This window comes from Triticum aestivum, chromosome 5D (genome assembly GCF_018294505.1).
Source record: "Triticum aestivum cultivar Chinese Spring chromosome 5D, IWGSC CS RefSeq v2.1, whole genome shotgun sequence".
Classification (NCBI taxonomy): Eukaryota; Viridiplantae; Streptophyta; class Magnoliopsida; order Poales; family Poaceae; genus Triticum; species Triticum aestivum.
The window spans coordinates 390,433,238-390,455,143 of NC_057808.1; the positions used below are offsets into that span (position 1 = coordinate 390,433,238).

Genomic DNA, 21,906 nt, shown 5'->3' on the forward strand with positions numbered 1-21,906 from the left:
CGTGAAGCTCATAACTGTATGTACCCAACATAGAATCAGATAATACTTTCATAGCCATGATCAACAAATGATATACTTACCACCCTTGGTTATTGTGTGCTTGAGCCATCAACAACATTGCAGAGCTAGAAAGTAAATACATATATACAAAGACTTCCATTACATATTTTTTTAGAAAAGCAGGATGACCCCCGGTCTCTGCATCTGGGCGATACACGCAGCCATTTTATTAATTATTCACAAAGACCTTACAAAATAATACATCAGTAAGTCTAAAGCCACCATCATGGCAACATTTGTCGCAACTCCTAACCACTTGATGAAGGGGTGCCGAAAGTCTGAGCCGAATACCAAACAGACCTCGCACCAAAACCTAACATCTAAAGCCGGAGGCTCCAACCAAGCCTCTTGGCGGGTCTGGGACACACACCGGTCCGGCGCACTCTGAGAGGCCACCGGCGCCGTCTTCCATCGATCCATCTTCAGAGCAGGTACTGACGCATTGACCTTGGCAGGTTTGCCGTCGACGCTGATCGAGAAGATGAACAAGTTCTTTGGTTTGACACTCAGAAGATGAACAAGTTCTCTTCATCATTACTCTCTTCTTTTTTTGAGCATACCTTTTCTTGTTTTTTCTTTTCTCTTCTTTGTTTCTATTCTACAATTGCCACGTGACCCCTACACTTTTTGGCATGGTTTACATGTACAAAATTCATACATTTGTATGTGATTTAATAGACATTGATCCAATGCAATGTCAAGACCCACGTACAATTCAGTTATATCCTTGCAGTCCAACCAATTTTGGTGTCAAAAATATATTTCCCATAGGACGAATCGAATAGGCTTGCATTCTACCATGGTCATATCTTGACAGGATAGACGAAACCTTCACACCCAAAGCTATTCAAAAGTCGAAACTAACTGTAAACACATCCAAATGTCAACAAGTTTTTTTTTAAAAAAAAAAGCTTCGCAAATGTCAACAAGTTCATGCCAAAGCTTCACTCATTACTGCCTTTCTGAGCGCCGTCGGTGATTCTTAAAATCATACTGTACTAGTAGTATATAAGAACTTTTACAAACAATGTCACATTTTAATTGCCTATTGCATTCTGTATCAAATGCATCTGTGAACACAGAATCTGATCACCAACAAATGTAGCATACACTGCTTCCATCGACATGGTAAGTGAAATAGCAGGATGATCGAAATTATAGTCTTAGCACGTGCAGATTCTTCCACGGTTCAGGCACGGTACAAAATTACAAGCCAAATAGAAATCCACTAACCACGACAGTATATGTAATTTACAGTGCCGAGACGAATCCAGGGGCATCATCTCTCGGACCAGCGAGTGTCCTGTAGACATACAGCTTCTCCACCTTCTTTGCATCGTTGGCGCCTCCATCTGCCTGGCTGATGACCTCGACGTTGAGGCCTGGCATGGCTGCCGCGAGGGACCTGCAGCCACCCAGGGTGATGTCGCACGACGACATCCAAAGCGAGCGCATCGCCTCGTACCTGTGCGTGCCTGCAAGAAGCGCGGTGTTGCCAAATGGGCAGTTCCTGATCTCCAGCTTCCTGAGATTCTTGCAGCCGTTGAGCACATAGATCATGCCATCATCACTATCTCCTGCAAACGCGACAGAGAGAGTCTCCAGCCTCTCGGCGTACATGCCGATGTACAGGAACACGCTGTCCGTGAGAAGGCCAGACATAGATAGACGCCTGAGGCCCTTGCATGACCGGACGATTGCCCCAAAACCCTCGTCCAGTGGCTGGCCTGTCACGGCATCTACTGACCCATGCAGGCAGATATGCAGTCTGAAGGACGTGATTCGCGAGCAGTTCTTTGCCACCGTAATCAGAGCAGAATTAGTCATTCGACTGCAGGAATAGAGCACAGAGTTTAGCTTCCGACATCCTGAAGATACTGCAACCAGCCCTTCCTCTGTCACACCAGTGCTTGCTAACACATTTGCATTCGCAGGAAATATCCTCAACTCTTGCAGCTCCAGGCAAGAAGAGGCTACAACCTTCAATCCTGCATCGCCAATGTGATCTAGTACCTACAACCATTAAGCCGAAGTGAATAAAACATTTTATAACATGAAATAACCAGCAAGGACGAAACGCAAATGAAAGAAACATATGAACAACAAAGGTTTACTCTAAGAATTTTTTTATCAGAAGTGTTCTGCTCTAACTATTCAAGTAACCTTCCAACACTAGTTACAGAGCTGTTAAGGCCTTTGTACAATGCAAGGTGCTTAGAGGTGGTGCTTAGAAAAATAAATTGGTTTTTCTTAAGCACCGGCGCTTATTTATAGAGGGTAGACGCTTAATTAGGCACCCCTCCTACAGAAATAAGCACTGGTGCTTGAGAAAAGCTCGGATTATTTTACTAAGCACCTCCCCTAAGCACCTTGCATTGTACAAGGCCTAAAACACCCACACAAGGACCTTCTCTGGGATTAGAAACACCCAACAAAGAGACGTTAAAACACCCAAAATTATGTCAGCTCTTTGTGTGGGTGAGCGCGTTAAGTAACACTGACAATTAAGTACAATAGCTATTAGACAATGTTTCCCTAACATCAATGAACCCCATATCAGTTACTCCCTCCGTCCCAAAATTCTTGTCTTAAATTTGTTTAAATACGGATGTATCTAGTTATGTTTTAGTGTTAGATACATCCGTATCTAGACAAATCTAAGACAAGAATTTTGGGACGGAGGGAGTATTACTAAATCATCATTTTGTCTTGGTCATTCTCAAAATACAGTACCATGTTGACAGAATTTTCACGCCTACAACTTCTCCTTGTGCACAGCAAGGCTAGAAATGCATACTATAAAGTATATTGTAGCATTACTGAAGATGCCAAGAGAGGTAAAAAGGGTCTACTCCCAAAATTCGCTGACATTTTTAAGATTATCATATATTGCCACATTCGCAGGGTCTGATATTTTCAAATGTCTATACTGGTACAAACTAGATCGTTAAACAAGTCAACAGATAAACGTGTGTTCTTAACTTCTTATGCAGCCTCTGTTAAAGAGTAACGCATAAGAAGTTGAACTAAATGCATTTTGTGTGTTAAATATACAAAATTCTTGCCTAGTAAGTACAACTTAAAACAGCATATTGGGCAACATTTTCATTACTTGCTAATTGCACTACAGCAGGGTTGACAAAAGCAGAACTTCCAAATACGTAAACATCTCATTTCATAGTCTTGAAGTGAAACAACATCCAACAAAGTAAAGATCTAGTAACTGCATGAAGTAATTTAACATAATAAGAAACAGGCTAAATTTCCATAACACCAGTGCTACTAAACCTTACCCACAAGTGTCGGAGATTCTGACATTGGTGAATAGTTCCAATAAGATCAACTGTCCGAAACATTGGAGCATAGCTAAGGTTCAAGTATGTTAGGTTCTTGCAAATATAATGTATTATTGGAGTAATCCAACGTTGAGAATCCCAAAAGCCTGATAAACTATTCAGAGAAGTGCATTGCTGAATAGCACTGTAGAGACTGGGGAGTGCACCAGCATTATTGCTTTGAGCAACCAATCCTGTACCTAAATCCACCAGCTTAGGAGCGGAAGTAAGAATTTTGGCTAAAACAGCTGGTGGAACTGCACGATTTAACCTTAAGCTTTTAAGATTTGGACTCCTTGCAACAAGACTTTCCAATGCATTAGCACTCACTGCTCCATCCAAGCAAGCAAAATTCAAGGATTCTAATGATGTCAAAGGCTTGGGGAAACAACTCAACCAATGACGGCCTCGAAACTCCACCTGACTCCCTTGTAAGTCAAGTTCCTTGAGAAACCTGCAATGAAGAGTTACAAATTAAGCAATATGACTTGCAATTACTGAAAGAACTTTTCTGAAGCAACACTTAACAAACTGAAAAGAGGCTGAGATGAATTAATCTTCATAGAACAGAACATGTGTATGAGAAAATAACTTCTAAGATACACAAAATTTTGCCAGGTATTAACATTCTAATTGTTATCAACATAATCTGGTTTACGAATGACATCATTGTTGGTGACTCCTGATGCAAACGACCTACCAGTTCTAAAGAAAACAAACGGACAGTGCGCAAACTATTGAATTGCCTTAAAGATGGTATCACCAAATATGTGTCACATAAATTATAATAATTCAATCTGGAGTCACATGGAAATGATGCTTTATGAATAGACATGAGAAAATATGTAAATATGACTGGGAATGTAATAATAGCTGTAATTGTTAATAATAAATATGAAACAACTTTTGAGTGCCTTACGTACATACAGGCTTTACAAATGTCATGGGTGGAGATCAGCACGTGGGGCCTTGGGCCTACATTAAGTGGGCTGCACAATGCAAGTCACAACCATGTACACCTAAGATTAATGAGAAGATATTTTCCACTATCTTAGCCTTCCAAGTCGCGAGAACCGAGCGGTGTTTGGTTGGCTAGAGCACACGCCTGTGAGCTCCCCCACCCGCATTTGAGGCACAGCCTCCGTAGGTGCCTCACTTTTACCTCAACAACGCACAGTTTAGAGAGGGAACCCTTTAACCACTTTTTCTTATCTTTCAAGTTGCGATCTCCAGGTTTCGTTGTGTGTGAGACTAAGGAGTTCCATTGTTTAAGAGGGCAGGCTCACCAATATAAGGCATGCCGTATGACACAGCAACTAAAAATGAAGAACCAATTTGTTATCTCCTACAAAGTTCATTGCCCGCACCTAGGATCTGACTTTATCCTTACCAAGCCGACACTGCCAGTACAAGCTACCCTTCGTTAGTGTTTCCCTGTTGCATACATTGGTAACAAGGATTTGCAATTTATATTGCTGAAATTCCCTAGCCTTAGTAAATACCAATCCGTGGGCACGTGAATCCACCCGCAGAGCTACCAAATTATGCAAATACAGCAACAAGTTTGTGGTGAGATTGAAAACTGAGAGTAAAAAATACGTACGATGATTATGGGTAAGAATAGTGAATAATTACCATTATTCACCTAATTAAGAGTTGGTAGCACTTCAAATGTGAGCCCTTCAAGAGGCTATGGGAGTGGACGTACAACCCACCACCTAGGTTCAAGTCCTCATGGACGTGAATTTATATTCCTAATTTCCTATGTATACTGTAAGGGTTTCCGACAGTTTTCTTAAAAAAAAAGGCGAGCGCTTGTCGAGCCTGCAGTTGCGACTAGTCGCGACTCACGACCCGAGTCGACACGAAGTTGAGTCGACATTTTTTTGCGACTCATCGACTAGTCGACGACTAGTCGCGCAACTCGAAATCCATGCTTCGATTATATTGATGGGAGGGTCGAGAGACTCTAGAGGCATATTTGAAATTGGCAATAAATTACTGGTGAAAGAACCCTTGAGTATTCTAATCCTCCTTTAAATTGGAATGATATGACATAACCAACATTACTACATTAGTGCCTCCCTCTCTTTCCGATGTTATGGTAATGCCACATTGCTATATGTAAATCACCGACAGTCCACATATGTCTTTTAAAGTTACTGATGAAAGAGCTCTCAAGATTCCACTTATATAAGTGCAGCATACCAAACTTTTTTATATTGATCAGATCTCGAAATGTATACATGCAGTCATGAAGATTATATAACACTGGAACCATGGATTGACCCAGTATGCAATGCATTCACAATCTCACAAACAGGTTTGAAGAAACATCCCTTAACTTTAATAAACTGAAATGCATCCACAATCTCAATCATTATTGTTTATCAGAACTCATGGAAAGGGAGATAGAGCAATGGCAACTGCCAAGGACTTATCAAGGTTTTTCTGTAGGATCATTTAAATGTCATTGATAGTTTCTCGGTTTCCATTCTAGGTATCCAAGATTCAAACAATTGTACAAGGATAAACAAGCTTCCATGATCTGGTACAAAATTGTAGAGCATCGAGATAAACTGGGTATGGCAAGAAGGTTGAATATGAATTGCAGTTTATGAGGCGATGCTGGTGATAACCCATTTTACATTCAACGTCTAATGGGAGACACCCACACTCAGTACCATTATCATAACATGAAAAGTAAAAGACTTCCAAGCTTGTAGCATTCTGACCTGCAATTGGTGGCAATAGTAGCAAGGCCATCAGTGCTGAACCCCTCACAGCTAACAAGGACTAGTGACCTCAAATTGGGAAATGAGTGAGCAAGGTGATTGAGGCAACCATCAGTGATAACCATCCGCTTCAGGCGGAGCTCTTCAAGGCCAGGGCATGCACGGGCACACGCATCCACCCATGGCTCCGCTGAGGCACCCCACCCCGCAGGGACAAGGTTGAAGTCAGCAAAGCGTGGTTTGCCCTTCACGGTCAGTGAGCGCAGGCAGGGGAAACGTGTGTGCACACGCTCTGGGCGCACCGCATAGCAATTGGAAATGAACACGGAGCGGCGAGTGAGGCCCTCGATGCGGTACCACGCGTGGCACACGAGAGATGCAGCATCGCGGTCACGGTGCGACGATACGAAGCCAAGGATGTGCTCCACCACTTCATCTGGGAAGTAGGGCATGTTGCCGCCTCCCAGAATCCTAATAAGCCGCCCTTATTTTCTGCAGCTTCCGGTTGTGACCTGTTCACAGTCACACACACACAAGAAACGGAACATTGTGTTAGGACTGGGTATCACTTTAGGACCATTTGCTTGAATTGTTACCCGACTCTTTGCTATGTGCTATATACTCACTCAAAGAAGTATTTGATCATAAATTCCCAAGAATTAACACAAGTTAGAGCGGGTTCCGGACAGAGTACAGTAAACTAAGCAACCGGTCACATGAAATTTTGCGTCTTTCTATAAATAGAAAAGTAGTCGGAAGAAAAAGCACGCCATGAAACTGAGAGAAAATACCCAAGGTCGTTGAGAAATCAGAACACTGAAGACGAATCCAAAACCCGGGAAAGGGATAGAAGTTGTCAGCTCCAAGATCGAAATCGACGGACCGAACCGCAGAAAGATGTCCTCTGTGGGGTTCGGCTGGACTGGAACCCCAAATTTCCTTGTATTTTTTGTTTTTCTTTTGGGGAAAGGAACTCGCTGCTATCTATCATCAGCTCACCAGGAAGCAAAAGAATCCGCGGGTGGATTCGAGTGTCTGGGTTAGATTGATCACATAAAGGAAAGAAAAGACGAGATCGAAATCATCCGGACAGTAATAAAAGCAAGTTAGGGTTGGTCACCAGCAAGGAACCGGTCCCCGTCCGGCCGGACGGATCGCCAGTCGAGCGGAGCGGAGAAGATGGCGGCGGAGGAGGACGGCGACGGCCGTGGAGTGAGAGGAGAGTTCCTTGGAGGCGGCGTTCCTCGGAGGGAGGAGACCTTGACCTGGGGGTGCTCGGCCGGACCGTCAGAGGGGAATGAACGAGGGGGATGGAGCTATGTTATTATCGAATCGTTTTTTTTATTCGCTTTATTATTATCTCACCCACCCCGCCTCCCTCTCACTAACAGGTGGGCCCTCACTGACAGAGCCCTCTCCAGCGCCTCTCGCTCCCTCTCTCTCACGCGAGTCACCAACAGAAGAGCGGCGGCGGCGAGGTGCTGCCCCTCTCCTCTCTCTCTCCATCTCTTCCCCTTGTGGCTGCTCTGCCCCGTCTCTCTCGGACGTCCTCATGGGTGGCCGACGGCGGCGGGGCGGCGGATGCCCTCTCTCCCTGCTCTGGTTCCCCCTCTCTCCCCTGATCTGTTTTTCCTCTCTGGGCTGCAGCGCAAAAGAGGACAGGGACGAGCGGCAGGTCGGCGACCAGCAGCACCTCTCTCTTCTTCGTTGGTGGTTTGCCCCCCAGGTATAAATAACCCTATCTACCTGTTCGATCAGCTTGGGCAGTAGATTGGCTGATTGTGTGCGTGCTGATCTGAAGTGCTGTTCGTTTGTGATTTGTGTGTATGCGATGGCTCGTGTTTATACCTTTTTTGTATGGCATGCTTCTTTCTAATTGGTTGGCTGCAGTTTGTAGGACGACATGGTTCAGTTTTGTGCATGTCATATCTTCAAGTTACTTTTTCTCTGGTTTCAATTTTCTGTTGTAGATGGACAGTAAGGGCCAGTTCTTTTGGCTCAATTGTGAAGAATTACTGCCCTGCCCCAGGAATTGCCCACGATCATCTCACAACTCCAAGTGTAATCTAGAATGACCAATTTCTGGCAAAATAAAACTGTTCGTTTTAAACAAGTACTCTACCGCTATTGGGCACTGAAATTACGGCCAAAATGCCACTCCCCGACCCAACAGACCCGAGCGCAACTCCTTCCTCCTGTCCTGTGCCCGCAAACTCCTTTCGTCCCCAACCTTCCTTCTGCTAGGGTTGGCGCCGCCAGGCTGCTCCCCGCCGCCGCTGCTCACCACGGAAGCCCCTCCCCAAGTCCTTCCCCGCCCGACCCGAGCTCCAACGCGAACCGCCCCGACCCGGCCGGCCCTCCCTTCCCTCCGCCCGGAAGCAGGCCGCCACCACCGCGCCCAGCTGCCCCGTCTCCTCTGCGGCCAGCCACCACCGCGCCCGCTGCTGGTGAGTTCCCCTCTGTCTCCCTCGAATATGGATTGATGGATGCAGTAAAAAAATTAGAAAGGTTTGGATATGCTGCCCCTCTGTCTCCCTCGAATGTATCTAAGTGCCTCTTTTCTTCTCTCTATTATTCGAATATGGATTGTTGGCTGCAGTAAAAAAATTGGAATAGGTCTACTGGTTAGTTAAATTGTACGTTAACTTGTTAGTTAAAGTGTATTCGAATTCGAATATGCCCCTCTGCCCAGACACCACCTATTTGGAATGCAGTAAAATAATTGCATGTTAACTTGTTAGTTAAATTGTATTTACTGGTTTGGATATGCAACATTTAGCAAAAAACAATCTGTAAGGAATGTACTTCTTTAGATTAAAACATTGACATGTGAATGTTGTAGATGGATAAAGGGAAGCAGAAAGCAATTTGGGATGCTGCTGCTCATTCCATATATATATGGATGTGTGCGTAGAGGAGGTGCGAGCAAACCACCGCGCCATAGGAAACACCACTTTATCCAATGTAGGACAAGCTAATTTGTTTACTAAGTTCAATGAGCGCTCCAAGGGAAACTATTGTAATATTATATATTTTATTGATGAGATTTGCAGCTCGTTTTCGTGTTCATGTTAGACATCAAACTGACCGAAATAATTAAGTGTTACCAATTCATCACTCACTTCAATCTAGGGGCATTACAGACATTTCAATAGACAACTCATACAACAATCACAGGCTAGAATCACAGAAAAGAACTGGACAGGCAATTCTGTAGGCAGTTTCCTAGAATTATAATTCTCCAGAATTATGAGGCGGAAAGAACTGGCCCTAAGAGGAAGATGCTAATTTAAGCAGCTGTGTCACATGTTCTTATTTCCATGTCACACATGTTGCTACTATAACTAAGCTCGGCTAGAACAATAAATATGCAGGGATGCAGACTATCTGTAAAGAAAAAGTAGCCAAATGGCCTAAATCAAAATATGCACTGCTCAGTTCTTGATTTAGGCCGTTTGGTTTATATCAAATATATACACATACACCATATATACAAGAGTCTTCTGGTTATTCAGTTCTTATACATTTTCCTTTGATTTCTTGGCTTGCTCCTCGATTCCATGTCAATCCCTAGCGGGATCTGACACTGCTGCTGCTGCTGACTCAGATGGCTGAATAGTGGATCGATGCCTCTCATCTCTGTATCGTTCCAATTTTAGCGGATGTCCCCGAAGGAACGATACCTCTCATCTAGTTACCACCCTTTGTATAGCCTGAGGTTACAGAGAGTAACTTGAAAATAGAAATAATAACTGCCCATGTAGAATCGCCCATGTAGCTGCTGAAGTCATATTTCTATGCCCGTCTGCATACAATGCTAACTTCTTTTTTAACCCAAGTGTTCTAGTGCCCAAAAATGACCACAATGAGTCGAGGATTTTAAAGTACTAGTACCATTTATAATCTCTCTGCAATCATGTGACCGAACCTTTTTTTGGATGTGTTGCTCCTGCTATATTGCAAACTTGGAATAATTGTTATGATAGGTCCTACATTAATCATGGTGTATGCTTTCTTAAGGAAATCATGGCGAATGTTGATCATGATTTTGTAAGTAATATTTTTGAGAGGTGAATGCTGATCATGTTTTTGTAACTTACGCGTATCTGTTGAGGAAATGGATGTTTCTTTCATGGTTAACATCTGGAAAGCCGATAATAGATATGTATTACTATTTCGTCCCTTTTGTCTGATGACCTTGCGTGCGATTACAGGTTGGAAGGATGAGGAAGGGACTACATCCTCAGATGCAGTGGATCTCATACGTGACGCAGAGCGGCAGGCTGATCAACATCATGATGACCAAGGTGAACCACACCGGCAAAGTGTACCACATGAGGGCGAAGCGGCAGATGGCTCAGAGCCTGGGGCAGATCGCCAAGTTCAAACGCCGATACGAGCAGGACGCGCCGGAGGAGAACCAAGACAAGTAGGGCATTGCTGTTTGCAAAGGAGATATACATTCTCCTTAGCCTTAAGTTGCATCGTCAGATTTTAGTTAATGAACTTTATTCGTGGAATTTTGTTTCCATTCTCAGGGATAATGCTGTTTAAACCTCTGCAAGTTCGTGTCACTTGCATGTTGGGATTCTCAGAGCCATAAAACAAAAGGAAATTTTGAACCCAATTAGTTTCTGTTTTGGCATCAGTTAATGGTTGGGCATGACAACGTGTCTTTGATTTAGTTCTGTTTCTACTGTATTACTAGTTTGTTTCAGAACATGTCTTTGAGAGATCAACTGGTATTGGTATCGTTGCTTGAAATCCTTGCTGTAGTTGAGAGATCGATGTGAACAAAGCTTGGGGGTTCTTTGTGCTGCTTAGCTTGCAGGCTTTGCACAACGTGAGCCTCTGAGGACCGAGTTCAACAGCTTTGGTTACTTCAAGATGATGAGTTTTGCCAGGATGGTGATTGGCTAAATTTTGATTTAGTTTAGCCTGGAGGAGGAAGATGAAGAGAAGACACAATTATACGAGAACAATTGGTAAAACATCCATCAGTAAAACACGCTGGCCTCTTCTAATATCGTTCATTTCCTGTTCATTTTCGAACGTGAAATGAACAAAATCTTGCGTAACAGCCAGCACATGTTCATTTTCCCCACTTTATCTGTCTACATGAAACATTAGCACAATTTCACATCATAAAAACATTCGGCACTTGTGTTGTGATAAATTTTAAGAAACAAAGTACGGCTATCAAATTTCACACAACTATCGTTGGCCCATTCTGATAGTTTGGAATTAACGCATCATAAACAATACACTTTGGCATGATTCAACATTGCACATTGCCAATTAGGCATCTAAATGTTATTTCAAAAGGCATCTAAATGTTCAACAGCATGGCACCGACTGCAAGGCTCCACGACTTTTAGCACGACTCTTGACGGAACCTTCCCCTCGACGTGTGTTCTGATAGCCAAAAGCACCCTGGGAGCCTCCATGACCATGAGGATATCCCTCCCCATAGGGAGGCATCTGTCAGGTGGGGCCCAAGTGCGGATACTACTCCCTGTATAGTACACTCTCCGATATTTATTGACGCTACACCCTCCAGAACTGTGACAGCCATGAGTGGTGTCCAAAGTGAGGCGCTCCAGCGATGACGCGTTCTCCACAATGTGGCATGTTAGCTCAACCAAGCTCTTCGCGGAACAGAAGCCGACGATCGTCACACTCCTTAGGCTGTTGTGGTGGTATTGCGGTAGCCGCTTCAGACACGAGGTGTCCCCGATAACTGAATCATGCTTCATGTCAGGTTGCCGTACCTATAGAGAAAGCCAAGATGCTCGCATCAGCTATTCCACAATTGGCACTAGGTATGATTGCAAGATGAAACGTAACTTACTTCGAAGATGAAAGTCTCCAGGCAAGGAGAAGCTTCAAGAAAAGAAGCCAGAGAAAGGTAATCATAATCTGGTGAAATAGCTTCATCTCCAATTAGAGAAATATGCAAGTACTTTGAGGCGGCAGAATTTGCTAGGTAGCATTGGCGTGCTGATCATCTGTTGGAAATATGAGCAATTTACCAAATGATTTTATTAACAGAAAAACTAGATAAAGCATGACTAATATAGTAGAGATAAAATAAGTCATGCGTTCTAACAGAGAGAAGGTAAATGGCATATGTAAATATGAACTGTAGCCTAGCAAATCTAGAGCAGACAGTAGAGGTAGTTGCATATACGATGTAGAACCTAATATATCTAGGGCAAACACCAGAACAAAGTACTGTAGCAGAACCTCGAACAGGAAGGAGAAGATCACATACGGGACAGCAGCAGCAGTACTGGACTTGGGGTCAACATCCTTGCCAGCCATGTCGTCGAGAAGGTTGTCGACGTTGGGGAAGAAGTCGTCGTCGGGGAAGTAGTCGTCGGAGTCCAGAGCGTCCGTGACGAAGGAGTCAGTAGTCGCGCAGAGCGCTCCCCAAAAACCTTATCACCCTTCTCCCATACAGGACTCAAAAGGTGCGGTTTCGGAGGCCTACTGTCCCGAGCTACGGTGCACGCCGCAAGCCGGGATGGGGAAGATCGTAGCAGCAGCGCAGTGCTCAGGAACCTTGTGGCGAGAGGAAGAGGATCTTCTGGTGTGTCCCTCTGGAGAGGAGCGACCTCTCTTATATAGGCACAGGAGAAGGACGCGAACAGGCTGCGGCGGGAGGTGAAGCAATGGAGGGAGACGAAGCGAGCAGGCAGAACGCGAAGAGGTGCGCCGTTCGTATTCAGTCTCCACTACAGCAAAACGTTTCAGCTCCCGTGTGACCGTTCGTATACCTGTCGTGCGTAGCAAAAATTTAGACATCGGCTCGTTCCCGCAACCCGCGGCGCGTCGTGACGAGGCGAGGCGAGGCGGGCGGCGGAGGAGGAGCGCGCGTGGATGTCCCTCTTGTTCTCATGCTCATACATGTGGGGAAAGAACCTCCCTTATAAAGAGGTCCAACTCCCTCTAAACTAGCAATGTGGGACTAAACTTTAGTTCCACCTCTTGCCTTGCACGAATGGGCTGCGTGGGCCTCTAGGATTTATTAGGAATTTCTGAAACTGCTATTGGGCTGGCCCAAAATAGACAAAATTCCAGCAATCCCCCACCAGATCCCAGAGGCACACAAAATTTGCCTTTGGTTCCAAAAACACTGTTTTATATACCGGTACTGCAGTGGAGACTGTTAAGTTGAACTTCCACCTAGAACTCTATGCTACACTAGTAAGCAACTTGAACAGTGGACTGGGCCTTGAACTGCAAGTTTTCTGCTAATCTAGCTTCACATAAAGTCTTGACCGATACGTGGCTACCGTGGGTCTTCCCCGCGGGTAGAGCTTATGCGTCATACTCTGAGACGTTTCATGAGTTTACTAGAGAGAACCCTACTCTCATAGATTGCGACGTTTAACAATCAGACTCATATAGGTGTGTTCTTCAAAAGATGTTCTGCAGGACAACATCTCTGCTTCAATGAGCCACTTAGAACACATTAAGATATACATCAACCTGCCATGCAGATTAGGAGAGTATTGCATCTTCATGGAGTGGTATTGTTAATAGTAAGGATACTCTCCTCTCAGTTGACCAACAGCTTGTCTTCCACATCTAATTCACGGGATCTCCGATCACAAAGAATAGGTTACCACTGTGAACAACTCATATTGTGGGTCTCATACCCATCTCCTTTGATGCATTATCTATCACATTACGTGATAGACCCTTAGTAAAAGGATCTGCCAGATTTTTAGACGTTTGGATATAATCCAATGCAATAACTCCGGAGTTTCTCATTTTCCTGACAGACTTTAACCTTCTCTGAACGTGTCTTGATGACTTCATGTTATCCTTTGAGCTGCTCACTTTCGTGATCACAGTTTGATTGTCGCAGTTCATAAGGATACCCGGTACAGGTTTCTCAACAACCGGCAAGTCATTCAAGAGCCGACGAAGCCAATCTGCTTCGACCGTAGCTGTATCTAGTGCTGTGAGTTCTGCTTCCATTGTTGACCTCGTTAAGATGGTCTGCTTGCAAGACTTCCAAGAAACAGCGCCACCTCCATGAGTGAATACATATCCGCTCGTGGCCTTTATCTCATCAGCATCTGAGATCCAGTTTGAGTCACTATACCCTTCAAGCACCTTTGGGTGCCCGGTGTAGTGAATTCCATAATTCGCAGTGCCTTTCAAATAACGCAAAACTCTCTCTAGAGCTTTCCAATGCACATCTCCTGGTTTTGAGACAAACCGACTCAGTTTGCTAACAGCAAAAGAGATGTCAGGTCTTGTAGCACTGGCTAAGTACATAAGCGAGCCAATAATCTGAGAATATTTCAATTGATCTCTAGCAATTCTTCGATTCTTTCGAAGTAACACACTCGCATCATATGGTGTTGGAGAGGGCTTGCAGTCACTATAGCCAAAGCGACTCAAGATCTTTTCCACATAGTGAGATTGAAGCAATGTAATCCCACCATCATCGTCTCTCAACAACTTGATGTTCAGAATGACATCAGCCACTCCTAAATCCTTCATCTCAAAACAACGAGATAGGAAATCCTTGACCTCCTTAATAACATTCAGATTTGTTCCGAAAATCAGTATGTCATCAACATACAAGCAAAGGATAACTCCCTCGCCCCCACCATGGCGATAGTACACACATTTGTCAGCTTCGTTTACAACAAAGCCTGCAGCTGTTAAAGTTCTTTCAAACTTCTCATGCCACTGTTTGGGTGCTTGCTTGAGTCCATACAAAGACTTCAGCAACTTGCACACTTTTCCTTCCTGACCATCTAGTACAAACCCATCTGGTTGTTCCATATAAATTTCCTCGTCCAACTCTCCATTTAGGAAAGCAGTCTTAACATCCATTTGATGAACGAGAAGACCATGTGAGGCAGCTAGTGAAAGTAGAACTCGAATAGTGGTCAGTCGAGCCACAGGTGAGTAAGTATCAAAGAAGTCTTCACCTTCCTTTTGGGTATAACCCTTAGCCACGAGCCGAGCCTTGTACTTTTCAATAGTACCATCAGGCCTAAGCTTCTTCTTGAATACCCATTTGCATCCTATAGGTTTGCACCCATAAGGACGATCAGTTATCTCCCAAGTTTCATTCGCCAAGATGGAATCCATCTCGCTACGAACCGCTTCCTTCCAGTAGTCAGCATCTTCAGATGCATAGGCCTCTGAAATAGAACTGGGAGTGTCATCTATGAGATACACAAGAAAATCATCACCAAAGGACTTTGCAGTCCTCTGTCTCTTGCTCCTAAGTAGAACTTCATTGTTCTCCTCCACAGGACTTTCAAAGTGTTCCATCGAAATGGCAGGTTCGGTAATTGTAACTGTTCCCTGATTCGATGAACTAGGCATCTCCTGATTAGATGAGGTAGCCATATCCTCATGGGAAAGATTCTTCTAGAAAGTCGCATCATTCGACCCATGATTTACCGCATGCATGTCAGTACCTCAGATTTACAACAGAATCTATAGCCAATGCTATGAAAAGCATATCCCAGGAAAACACAATCCACAGTCTTTGGTCCAAGCTTCCGCTTCTTTGGAATTGGAACATTGACTTTCGCCAAACAACCCCATGTTCGTAGATAAGAGAGTTTTAACCTTTTCTTCTCTCATTCCTCGAATGGAGTTATCTCTTTGTTCTTTGTGGGGACTCAGTTTAGGACATGATGTTGGGGAACGTAGCAGAAATTCAAAATTTTCTACGCATCACCAAGATCAATCTATGGATTAACTAGCAACGAGAGAGAGGGGAGTGCATCTTCATACCCTTGAAGATTGTGATGCGGAAGCGTTGCAAGAACGCGGTCGGTGGATTCGTACAGGAAGCGATTCAGATTGCGGCCGAATCCGATCTAAGCACCGAACAACGGTGCCTCCGCGTTCAACACGCATACAGCCCGGTGACGTCTCCCGCGCCTTGATCCAGCAAGGGAGAGGAAGAGGTTGGGGAAGACACCGTCCAGCAGCAGCACGACGGCGTGGTGGTGGTGGAGGAGCGTGGCACTCTAGCAGGGCTTCGCCAAGCACTGCGAGAGACGAGGAGGGAGAGGGGTAGGGCTGCGCCAAGAGAGAGGGAAACTCGTGTCTTCTGCAGCCTCAAAACCCCCACTATTTATAGGAGGAGGGGAGGAGGGTGCGCCCCCTCTAGGGTTCCCACCCCTAGGGGTGGCGGCCAGCCCTAGATTGGATGGAGGGGGCGGCCAAGAGGGGAGAGAGGGGGGCGCGCCCTAGGGTGGGCCTTAGGCCCATCTGCGCCTAGGGTTTCCCCTTTTCCCTTCCAAGCTGCGCCTTGGGCCCTAGTGGGAGGCGCACCAGCCCACTCAGGAGCTGGTCCCTTCCCATTCTTGGCCCATGCAAGCCTCCGGGGCTGGTGGCCCCTCCCGGTGGACCCCCGGAACCCTCCGGTGGTCCCGGTACATTACTGGTGACGCCCGAAACTCTTCCGGTGGCCAAAACCTCACTTCCTATATATTCTTTCACCTCCGGACCATTCTGGAGCTCCTCGTGACGTCCGGGATCTCATCCGGGACTCCGAACAACATTCGGTACCACGTATATCTATTTCCCTATAACAACCTAGCGTCATCGAACCTTAAGTGTGTAGACCCTACGGGTTCGGGAACCATGCAGACATGACCGAGACGTTCTCCGGCCAATAACCAACAGCGGGATCTGGATACCCATGTTGGCTCCCACATGTTCCACGATGATCTCATCGGATGAACCACGATGTCGGGGATTCAATCAATCCCGTATACAATTCCCTTTGTCAATCGGTATGTTAGTTGCCCGAGATTCTATCGCCGGTATCCCAATACCTCGTTCAATCTCGTTACCGGCAAGTCACTTTACTCGTTCTGTAATGCATGATCCCGTGACTAACTACTTAGTCACATTGAGCTCATGATGATGCATTACCGAGTGGGCCCAGAGATACCTCTCCGTCATACGGAGTGACAAATCCCAGTCTCGATTCGTACCAACCCAATAGACACTTTCGGAGATACCTGTAGTGCACCTTTATAGCCACCCAGTTACGTTGTGACGTTTGGTACACCCAAAGCATTCCTACGGTATCCGGGAGTTGCACAATCTCATGGTCTAAGGAAATGATACTTGACATTAGAAAAGCTCTTAGCAAACGAACTACACGATCTTGTGCTATGCTTAGGATTGGGTCTTGTCCATCACATCATTCTCCTAATGATGTGATCCCGTTATCAATGACATCCAATGTCCATGGTCAGGAAACCATAACCATCTATTGATCAACGAGCTCGTCAACTAGAGGCTTACTAGGGACATGTTGTGGTCTATGTATTCACACATGTATTACGGTTTCCAGTTAATACAATTATAGCATGAATAATAGACAATTATCATGAACAAGGAAATACAATAATAACCATTTTATTATTGCCTCTAGGGCATATTTCCAATAGTCTCCCACTTGCACTAGAGTCAATAATCTAGTTCACATCACTATGTGATTGTAATGAATCCAGCACCCATGGGGTTTGTTCATATCTCGCTTGTGAGAGAGGTTTTTAGTCAACGGGTCTGAACCTTCCAGATCCGTGTGTGCTTTACAAATCTCTATGTCATCTTGTAGATGCAGCTACCACGCGCTACTTGGAGCTATTCCAAATAACTGCTCTACTATACGAATCCGGTTTACTACTCAGAGTCATCCGGATTAGTGTCAAAGTTTGCATCGACGTAACCCTTTACGACGAACTCTTTTACCACCTCCATAATCGAGAAAATTCCTTAGTCCACTAGTTACTAAGGATAAGTTCGACCGCTGTCATGTGATCCATTCCTGGATCACTCTTGTACCCCTTTGAAAGATCATGGATGTCACCTAGAGGGGGGGGTGAATAGGCGCTTTAAAATAATTACGGTTTAGGCTTGAACAAATGCGGAATAAACCTAGCGGTTAATTTGACAAGCACAAAACCTACAACAACTAGGCTCACCTATGTGCACCAACAACTTATGCTAAGCAAGATAAACAACTAAGTGATAGCAAGATATATGACAAGAAACAATATGGCTATCACAAAGTAAAGTGCATAAGTAAAGGGTTCGGGTAAGAGATAACCGAGGCACGCGGAGACGACGATGTATCCCGAAGTTCACACCCTTGCGGATGCTAATCTCCGTTTGGAGCGGTGTGGAGGCACAATGCTCCCCAAGAAGCCACTAGGGCCACCGTAATCTCCTCACGCCCTCGCACAATGCAAGAAGCCGTGATTCCACTAAGGGACCCTTGAGGGCAGTCACCGAACCCGTACAAATGGCAACCCTTGGGGGCGGTCACCGAACCCGTACACTTTGGCAACCCTTGGGGGCGGTCACCGGAACCCGACAAATTGCTCGGGGCGATCTCCACAACCTAATTGGAGACCCCGACGCTTTCCCGGAGCTTTACACCACAATGATTGAGCTCCGAACACCACCAACCGTCAAGGGCGCCCAAGCACCCAAGAGGAACAAGCTCAAGGGCACCAAGCACCCAAGAGTAATAAGCTTCTCAACTTGTAACTTCCACGTATCACCGTGGAGAACTCAAACCGATGCACCAAATGCAATGGCAAGGGCACACGGAGTGCCCAAGTCCTTCTCTCTCAAATCCCACCGAAGCAACTAATGCTAGGGAGGAAAATGAGAGGAAGAACAAGAAGGAGAACACCAAGAACTCCAAGATCTAGATCCAAGGGGTTCCCCTCACATAGAGGAGAAAGTGATTGGTGGAAATGTGGATCTAGATCTCCTCTCTCTTTTCCCTCAAAAACTAGCAAGAATCCATGGAGGGATTGAGAGTTAGCAAGCTCGAAGAAGGTCAACAATGGGGGGAAGAACACGAGCTCAAAGGATAAGGTTCATTGGGGAAGAAGACCCCCTTTTATAGAAGGGGAAAAATCCAACCGTTATGTGCTCAGCCCGCACACGAGCGGTACTACCGCTCCACGAGCGGTACTACCGCTCTGGCGGAAGAAGCAGGGAAAAAGGAGCAACCAAACATGAACCTTGGGGCGGTAGTACCGCTTATAAGCGGTACTACCGCTGGAGGAGCAGAACACGGGACCAAAAAATGCAGTAGCGGTACTACCGCCCGACCGGAGCGGTACTACCGCTTACAGGCGGTACTACCGCCCATCGGGGCGGTACTACCGCTTATAGGCGGAACTGCCGTGCCTTACTGCCGTGCAACTACTGCAAAACTCGACACGAAAAATGCAAGACCCAAAATCGAGGCGGTACCAGCGCGGAACCGTAGCCGTACTACCGCTTATGGCCATAGGCGGTACTACCGCTTTGGACAGCGGTACTACCGCTGTTGGGGAACGTAGCAGAAATTCAAAATTTTCTACGCATCACCAAGATCAATCTATGGAGTAATCTAGCAACGAGGGGAAGGGGAGTGAATCTACATACCCTTGTAGATCGCGATGCGGAAGCGTTGCAAGAACGCGGATGAGGGAGTCGTACTCGTAGCGATTCAGATCGCGGTTGATTCCGATCTAAGCACCGAAAGAACGGTGCCTCCGCGTTCAACACACGTGCAGCCCGGTGACGTCTCCCACGCCTTGATCCAGCAAGGAGAGAGGGAGAGGTTGGGGAAGACTCCATCCAGCAGCAACACGACGGCATGGTGGTGGTGGAGGAGCGTGGCAATCCCGCAGGGCTTCGCCAAGCACCGTGGGAGAGGAGGAGGAGGGAGAGGGGTAGGGCTGCACCAAAAGGAGACTTTCTCGTGTGTGTATGGCAGCCCAAACCTCAAGTATATATAGGGGGGAAGGGGGCTGCGCCCCCCTTAGGGTTTCCACCCCCAAGAGGAGGCAGCCAGCCCTAGATCCCATCAAGGGGGCGGCCAAGGGGAGGAGAGGGGGAGGCGCCCCACTAGATGGGCCCTAAGGCCCATCTGGACCTAGGGTTTGCCCCCTCCCACTCTCCCATGCGCCTTGGGCCTTGGTGGGGGGGCGCACCAGCCCACCTGGGGCTGGTCCCCTCCCACACTTGGCCCACGCAGCCTTCTGGGGCTGGTGGCCCCACTTGGTGGACCCCCGGGACCCTCCCGGTGGTCCCGGTACATTACCGATTTCACCCGAAACTTTTCCGGTGACCAAAACAGGACTTCCCATATATAAATCTTTACCTCCGGACCATTCCGGAAGTCCTCGTGACGTCCGGGATCTCATCCGGGACTCCGAACAACATTCGGTAACCACGTACATGCTTTCCCTATAACCCTAGCGTCATCGAACCTTAAGTGTGTAGACCCTACGGGTTCGGGAACCATGCAGACATGACCGAGACGTTCTCCGGTCAATAACCAACAGCGGGATCTGGATACCCATGTTGGCTCCCACATGTTCCACGATGATCTCATCGGATGAACCACGATGTCGGGGATTCAATCAATCCCGTATTCAATTCCCTTTGTCTAACGGTATGTTACTTGCCCGAGATTCGATCGTCGGTATCCCTATACCTTGTTCAATCTCGTTACCGGCAAGTCTCTTTACTCGTTCCGTAACTCACATCATCCCGTGATCAACTCCTTGGTCACATTGTGCACATAATGATGATGTCCTACCGAGTGGGCCCAGAGATACCTCTCCGTTTACACGGAGTGACAAATCCCAGTCTTGATTCGTGCCAACCCAACAGACACTTTTGGAGATACCCGTAGTGCACCTTTATAGCCACCCAGTTACGTTGTGACGTTTGGCACACCCAAAGCATTCCTACGGTATCCGGGAGTTGCACAATCTCATGGTCTAAGGAAGTGATACTTGACATTAGAAAAGCTCTGAGCAAACGAACTACACGATCTTGTGCTAGGCTTAGGATTGGGTCTTGTCCATCACATCATTCTCCTAATGATGTGATCCCGTTATCAACGACATCCAATGTCCATGGTCAGGAAACCGTAACCATCTATTGATCAACGAGCTAGTCTCCTAGAGGCTTACTAGGGACATGGTGTTGTCTATGTATCCACACATGTATCTGAGTTTCCTATCAATACAATTCTAGCATGGATAATAAACGATTATCATGAACAAGGAAATATAATAATAACCTATTTATTATTGCCTCTAGGGCATATTTCCAACAGTCTCCCACTTGCACTAGAGTCAATAATCTAGTCCACATCACCATGTGATTAACACTCATAGGTCACATCACCATGTGACCAACATCTAAAGAGTTTACTAGAGTCAACAATCTAGTTCACATCACTATGTGATTAACACTCAATGAGTTCTGGTTTGATCATGTTATGCTTGTGAGAGAGGTTATTAGTCAACGGGTCTGAACCTTTCAGATCCGTGTGTGCTTTACGAATATCTATGTCATCTTGTGGATGCTACCACGCGCTATTTGGAGCCATTTCAAATAATTGCTCTACTATACGAATCCGGTTTACTACTCAGAGTCATCCGGATTAGTGTCAAAGTTCGCATCGACGTAACCCTTTACGACGAACTCCTTTTCACCTCCATAATCGAGAAAATTCCTTAGTCCACTATATACTAAGGATAAGTTCGACCGCTGTCATGTGATCCATTCCCGGATCACTATTGTACCCCTTGACCAACTCATGGCAAGGCACACTTCATGTGCGGTACACAACATAGCATACTGTAGAGCCTACGTCTGAAGCATAGGGGACGACCTTCGTCCTTTCTCTCTCTTCTGCTGTGGTCAGGTCTTGAGTCTTACTCAATACTCACACCTTGTAACACAGCCAA

General features: G+C 45.9%; 2 protein-coding genes across 5 annotated transcripts; one reads left to right on the forward strand and one right to left on the reverse strand.

Annotated features, from left to right (window-relative positions):
- Positions 1-1,090: 1,090 nt before the first annotated feature.
- On the reverse strand, positions 1,091-7,537 carry LOC123122036 (transport inhibitor response 1-like protein Os11g0515500). Of its 2 annotated transcripts, XM_044542162.1 has the most exons (5): positions 7,251-7,537; positions 6,922-7,114; positions 6,131-6,642; positions 3,354-3,849; positions 1,091-2,073 (listed from the first exon to the last, which is right to left on the reverse strand). In XM_044542162.1, exons 3-5 carry the CDS (start codon positions 6,580-6,582, stop codon positions 1,312-1,314), a joined length of 1,710 nt encoding a protein of 569 aa, XP_044398097.1. In that variant the 5' UTR covers positions 6,583-6,642; positions 6,922-7,114; positions 7,251-7,537; the 3' UTR covers positions 1,091-1,311. The 2 variants fall into 2 exon arrangements, with proteins under 2 accessions (XP_044398097.1, XP_044398096.1); XM_044542161.1 differs by lacking the exon at positions 6,922-7,114 and having other exon boundaries at positions 7,251-7,464.
- Positions 7,510-10,814, forward strand: LOC123122037 (uncharacterized). 3 transcript variants are annotated; one of them, XM_044542165.1, is made up of 3 exons: positions 7,510-7,608; positions 7,778-7,856; positions 10,345-10,814. In XM_044542165.1, the coding sequence occupies exon 3, from the start codon at positions 10,354-10,356 to the stop codon at positions 10,561-10,563; it is 210 nt and encodes a 69-aa protein (XP_044398100.1). In that variant the 5' UTR covers positions 7,510-7,608; positions 7,778-7,856; positions 10,345-10,353; the 3' UTR covers positions 10,564-10,814. The 3 variants fall into 3 exon arrangements, with proteins under 3 accessions (XP_044398100.1, XP_044398098.1, XP_044398099.1); XM_044542163.1 differs by having other exon boundaries at positions 7,595-7,856; XM_044542164.1 differs by lacking the exons at positions 7,510-7,608; positions 7,778-7,856 and adding an exon at positions 8,262-8,577.
- Positions 10,815-21,906: the final 11,092 nt, after the last annotated feature.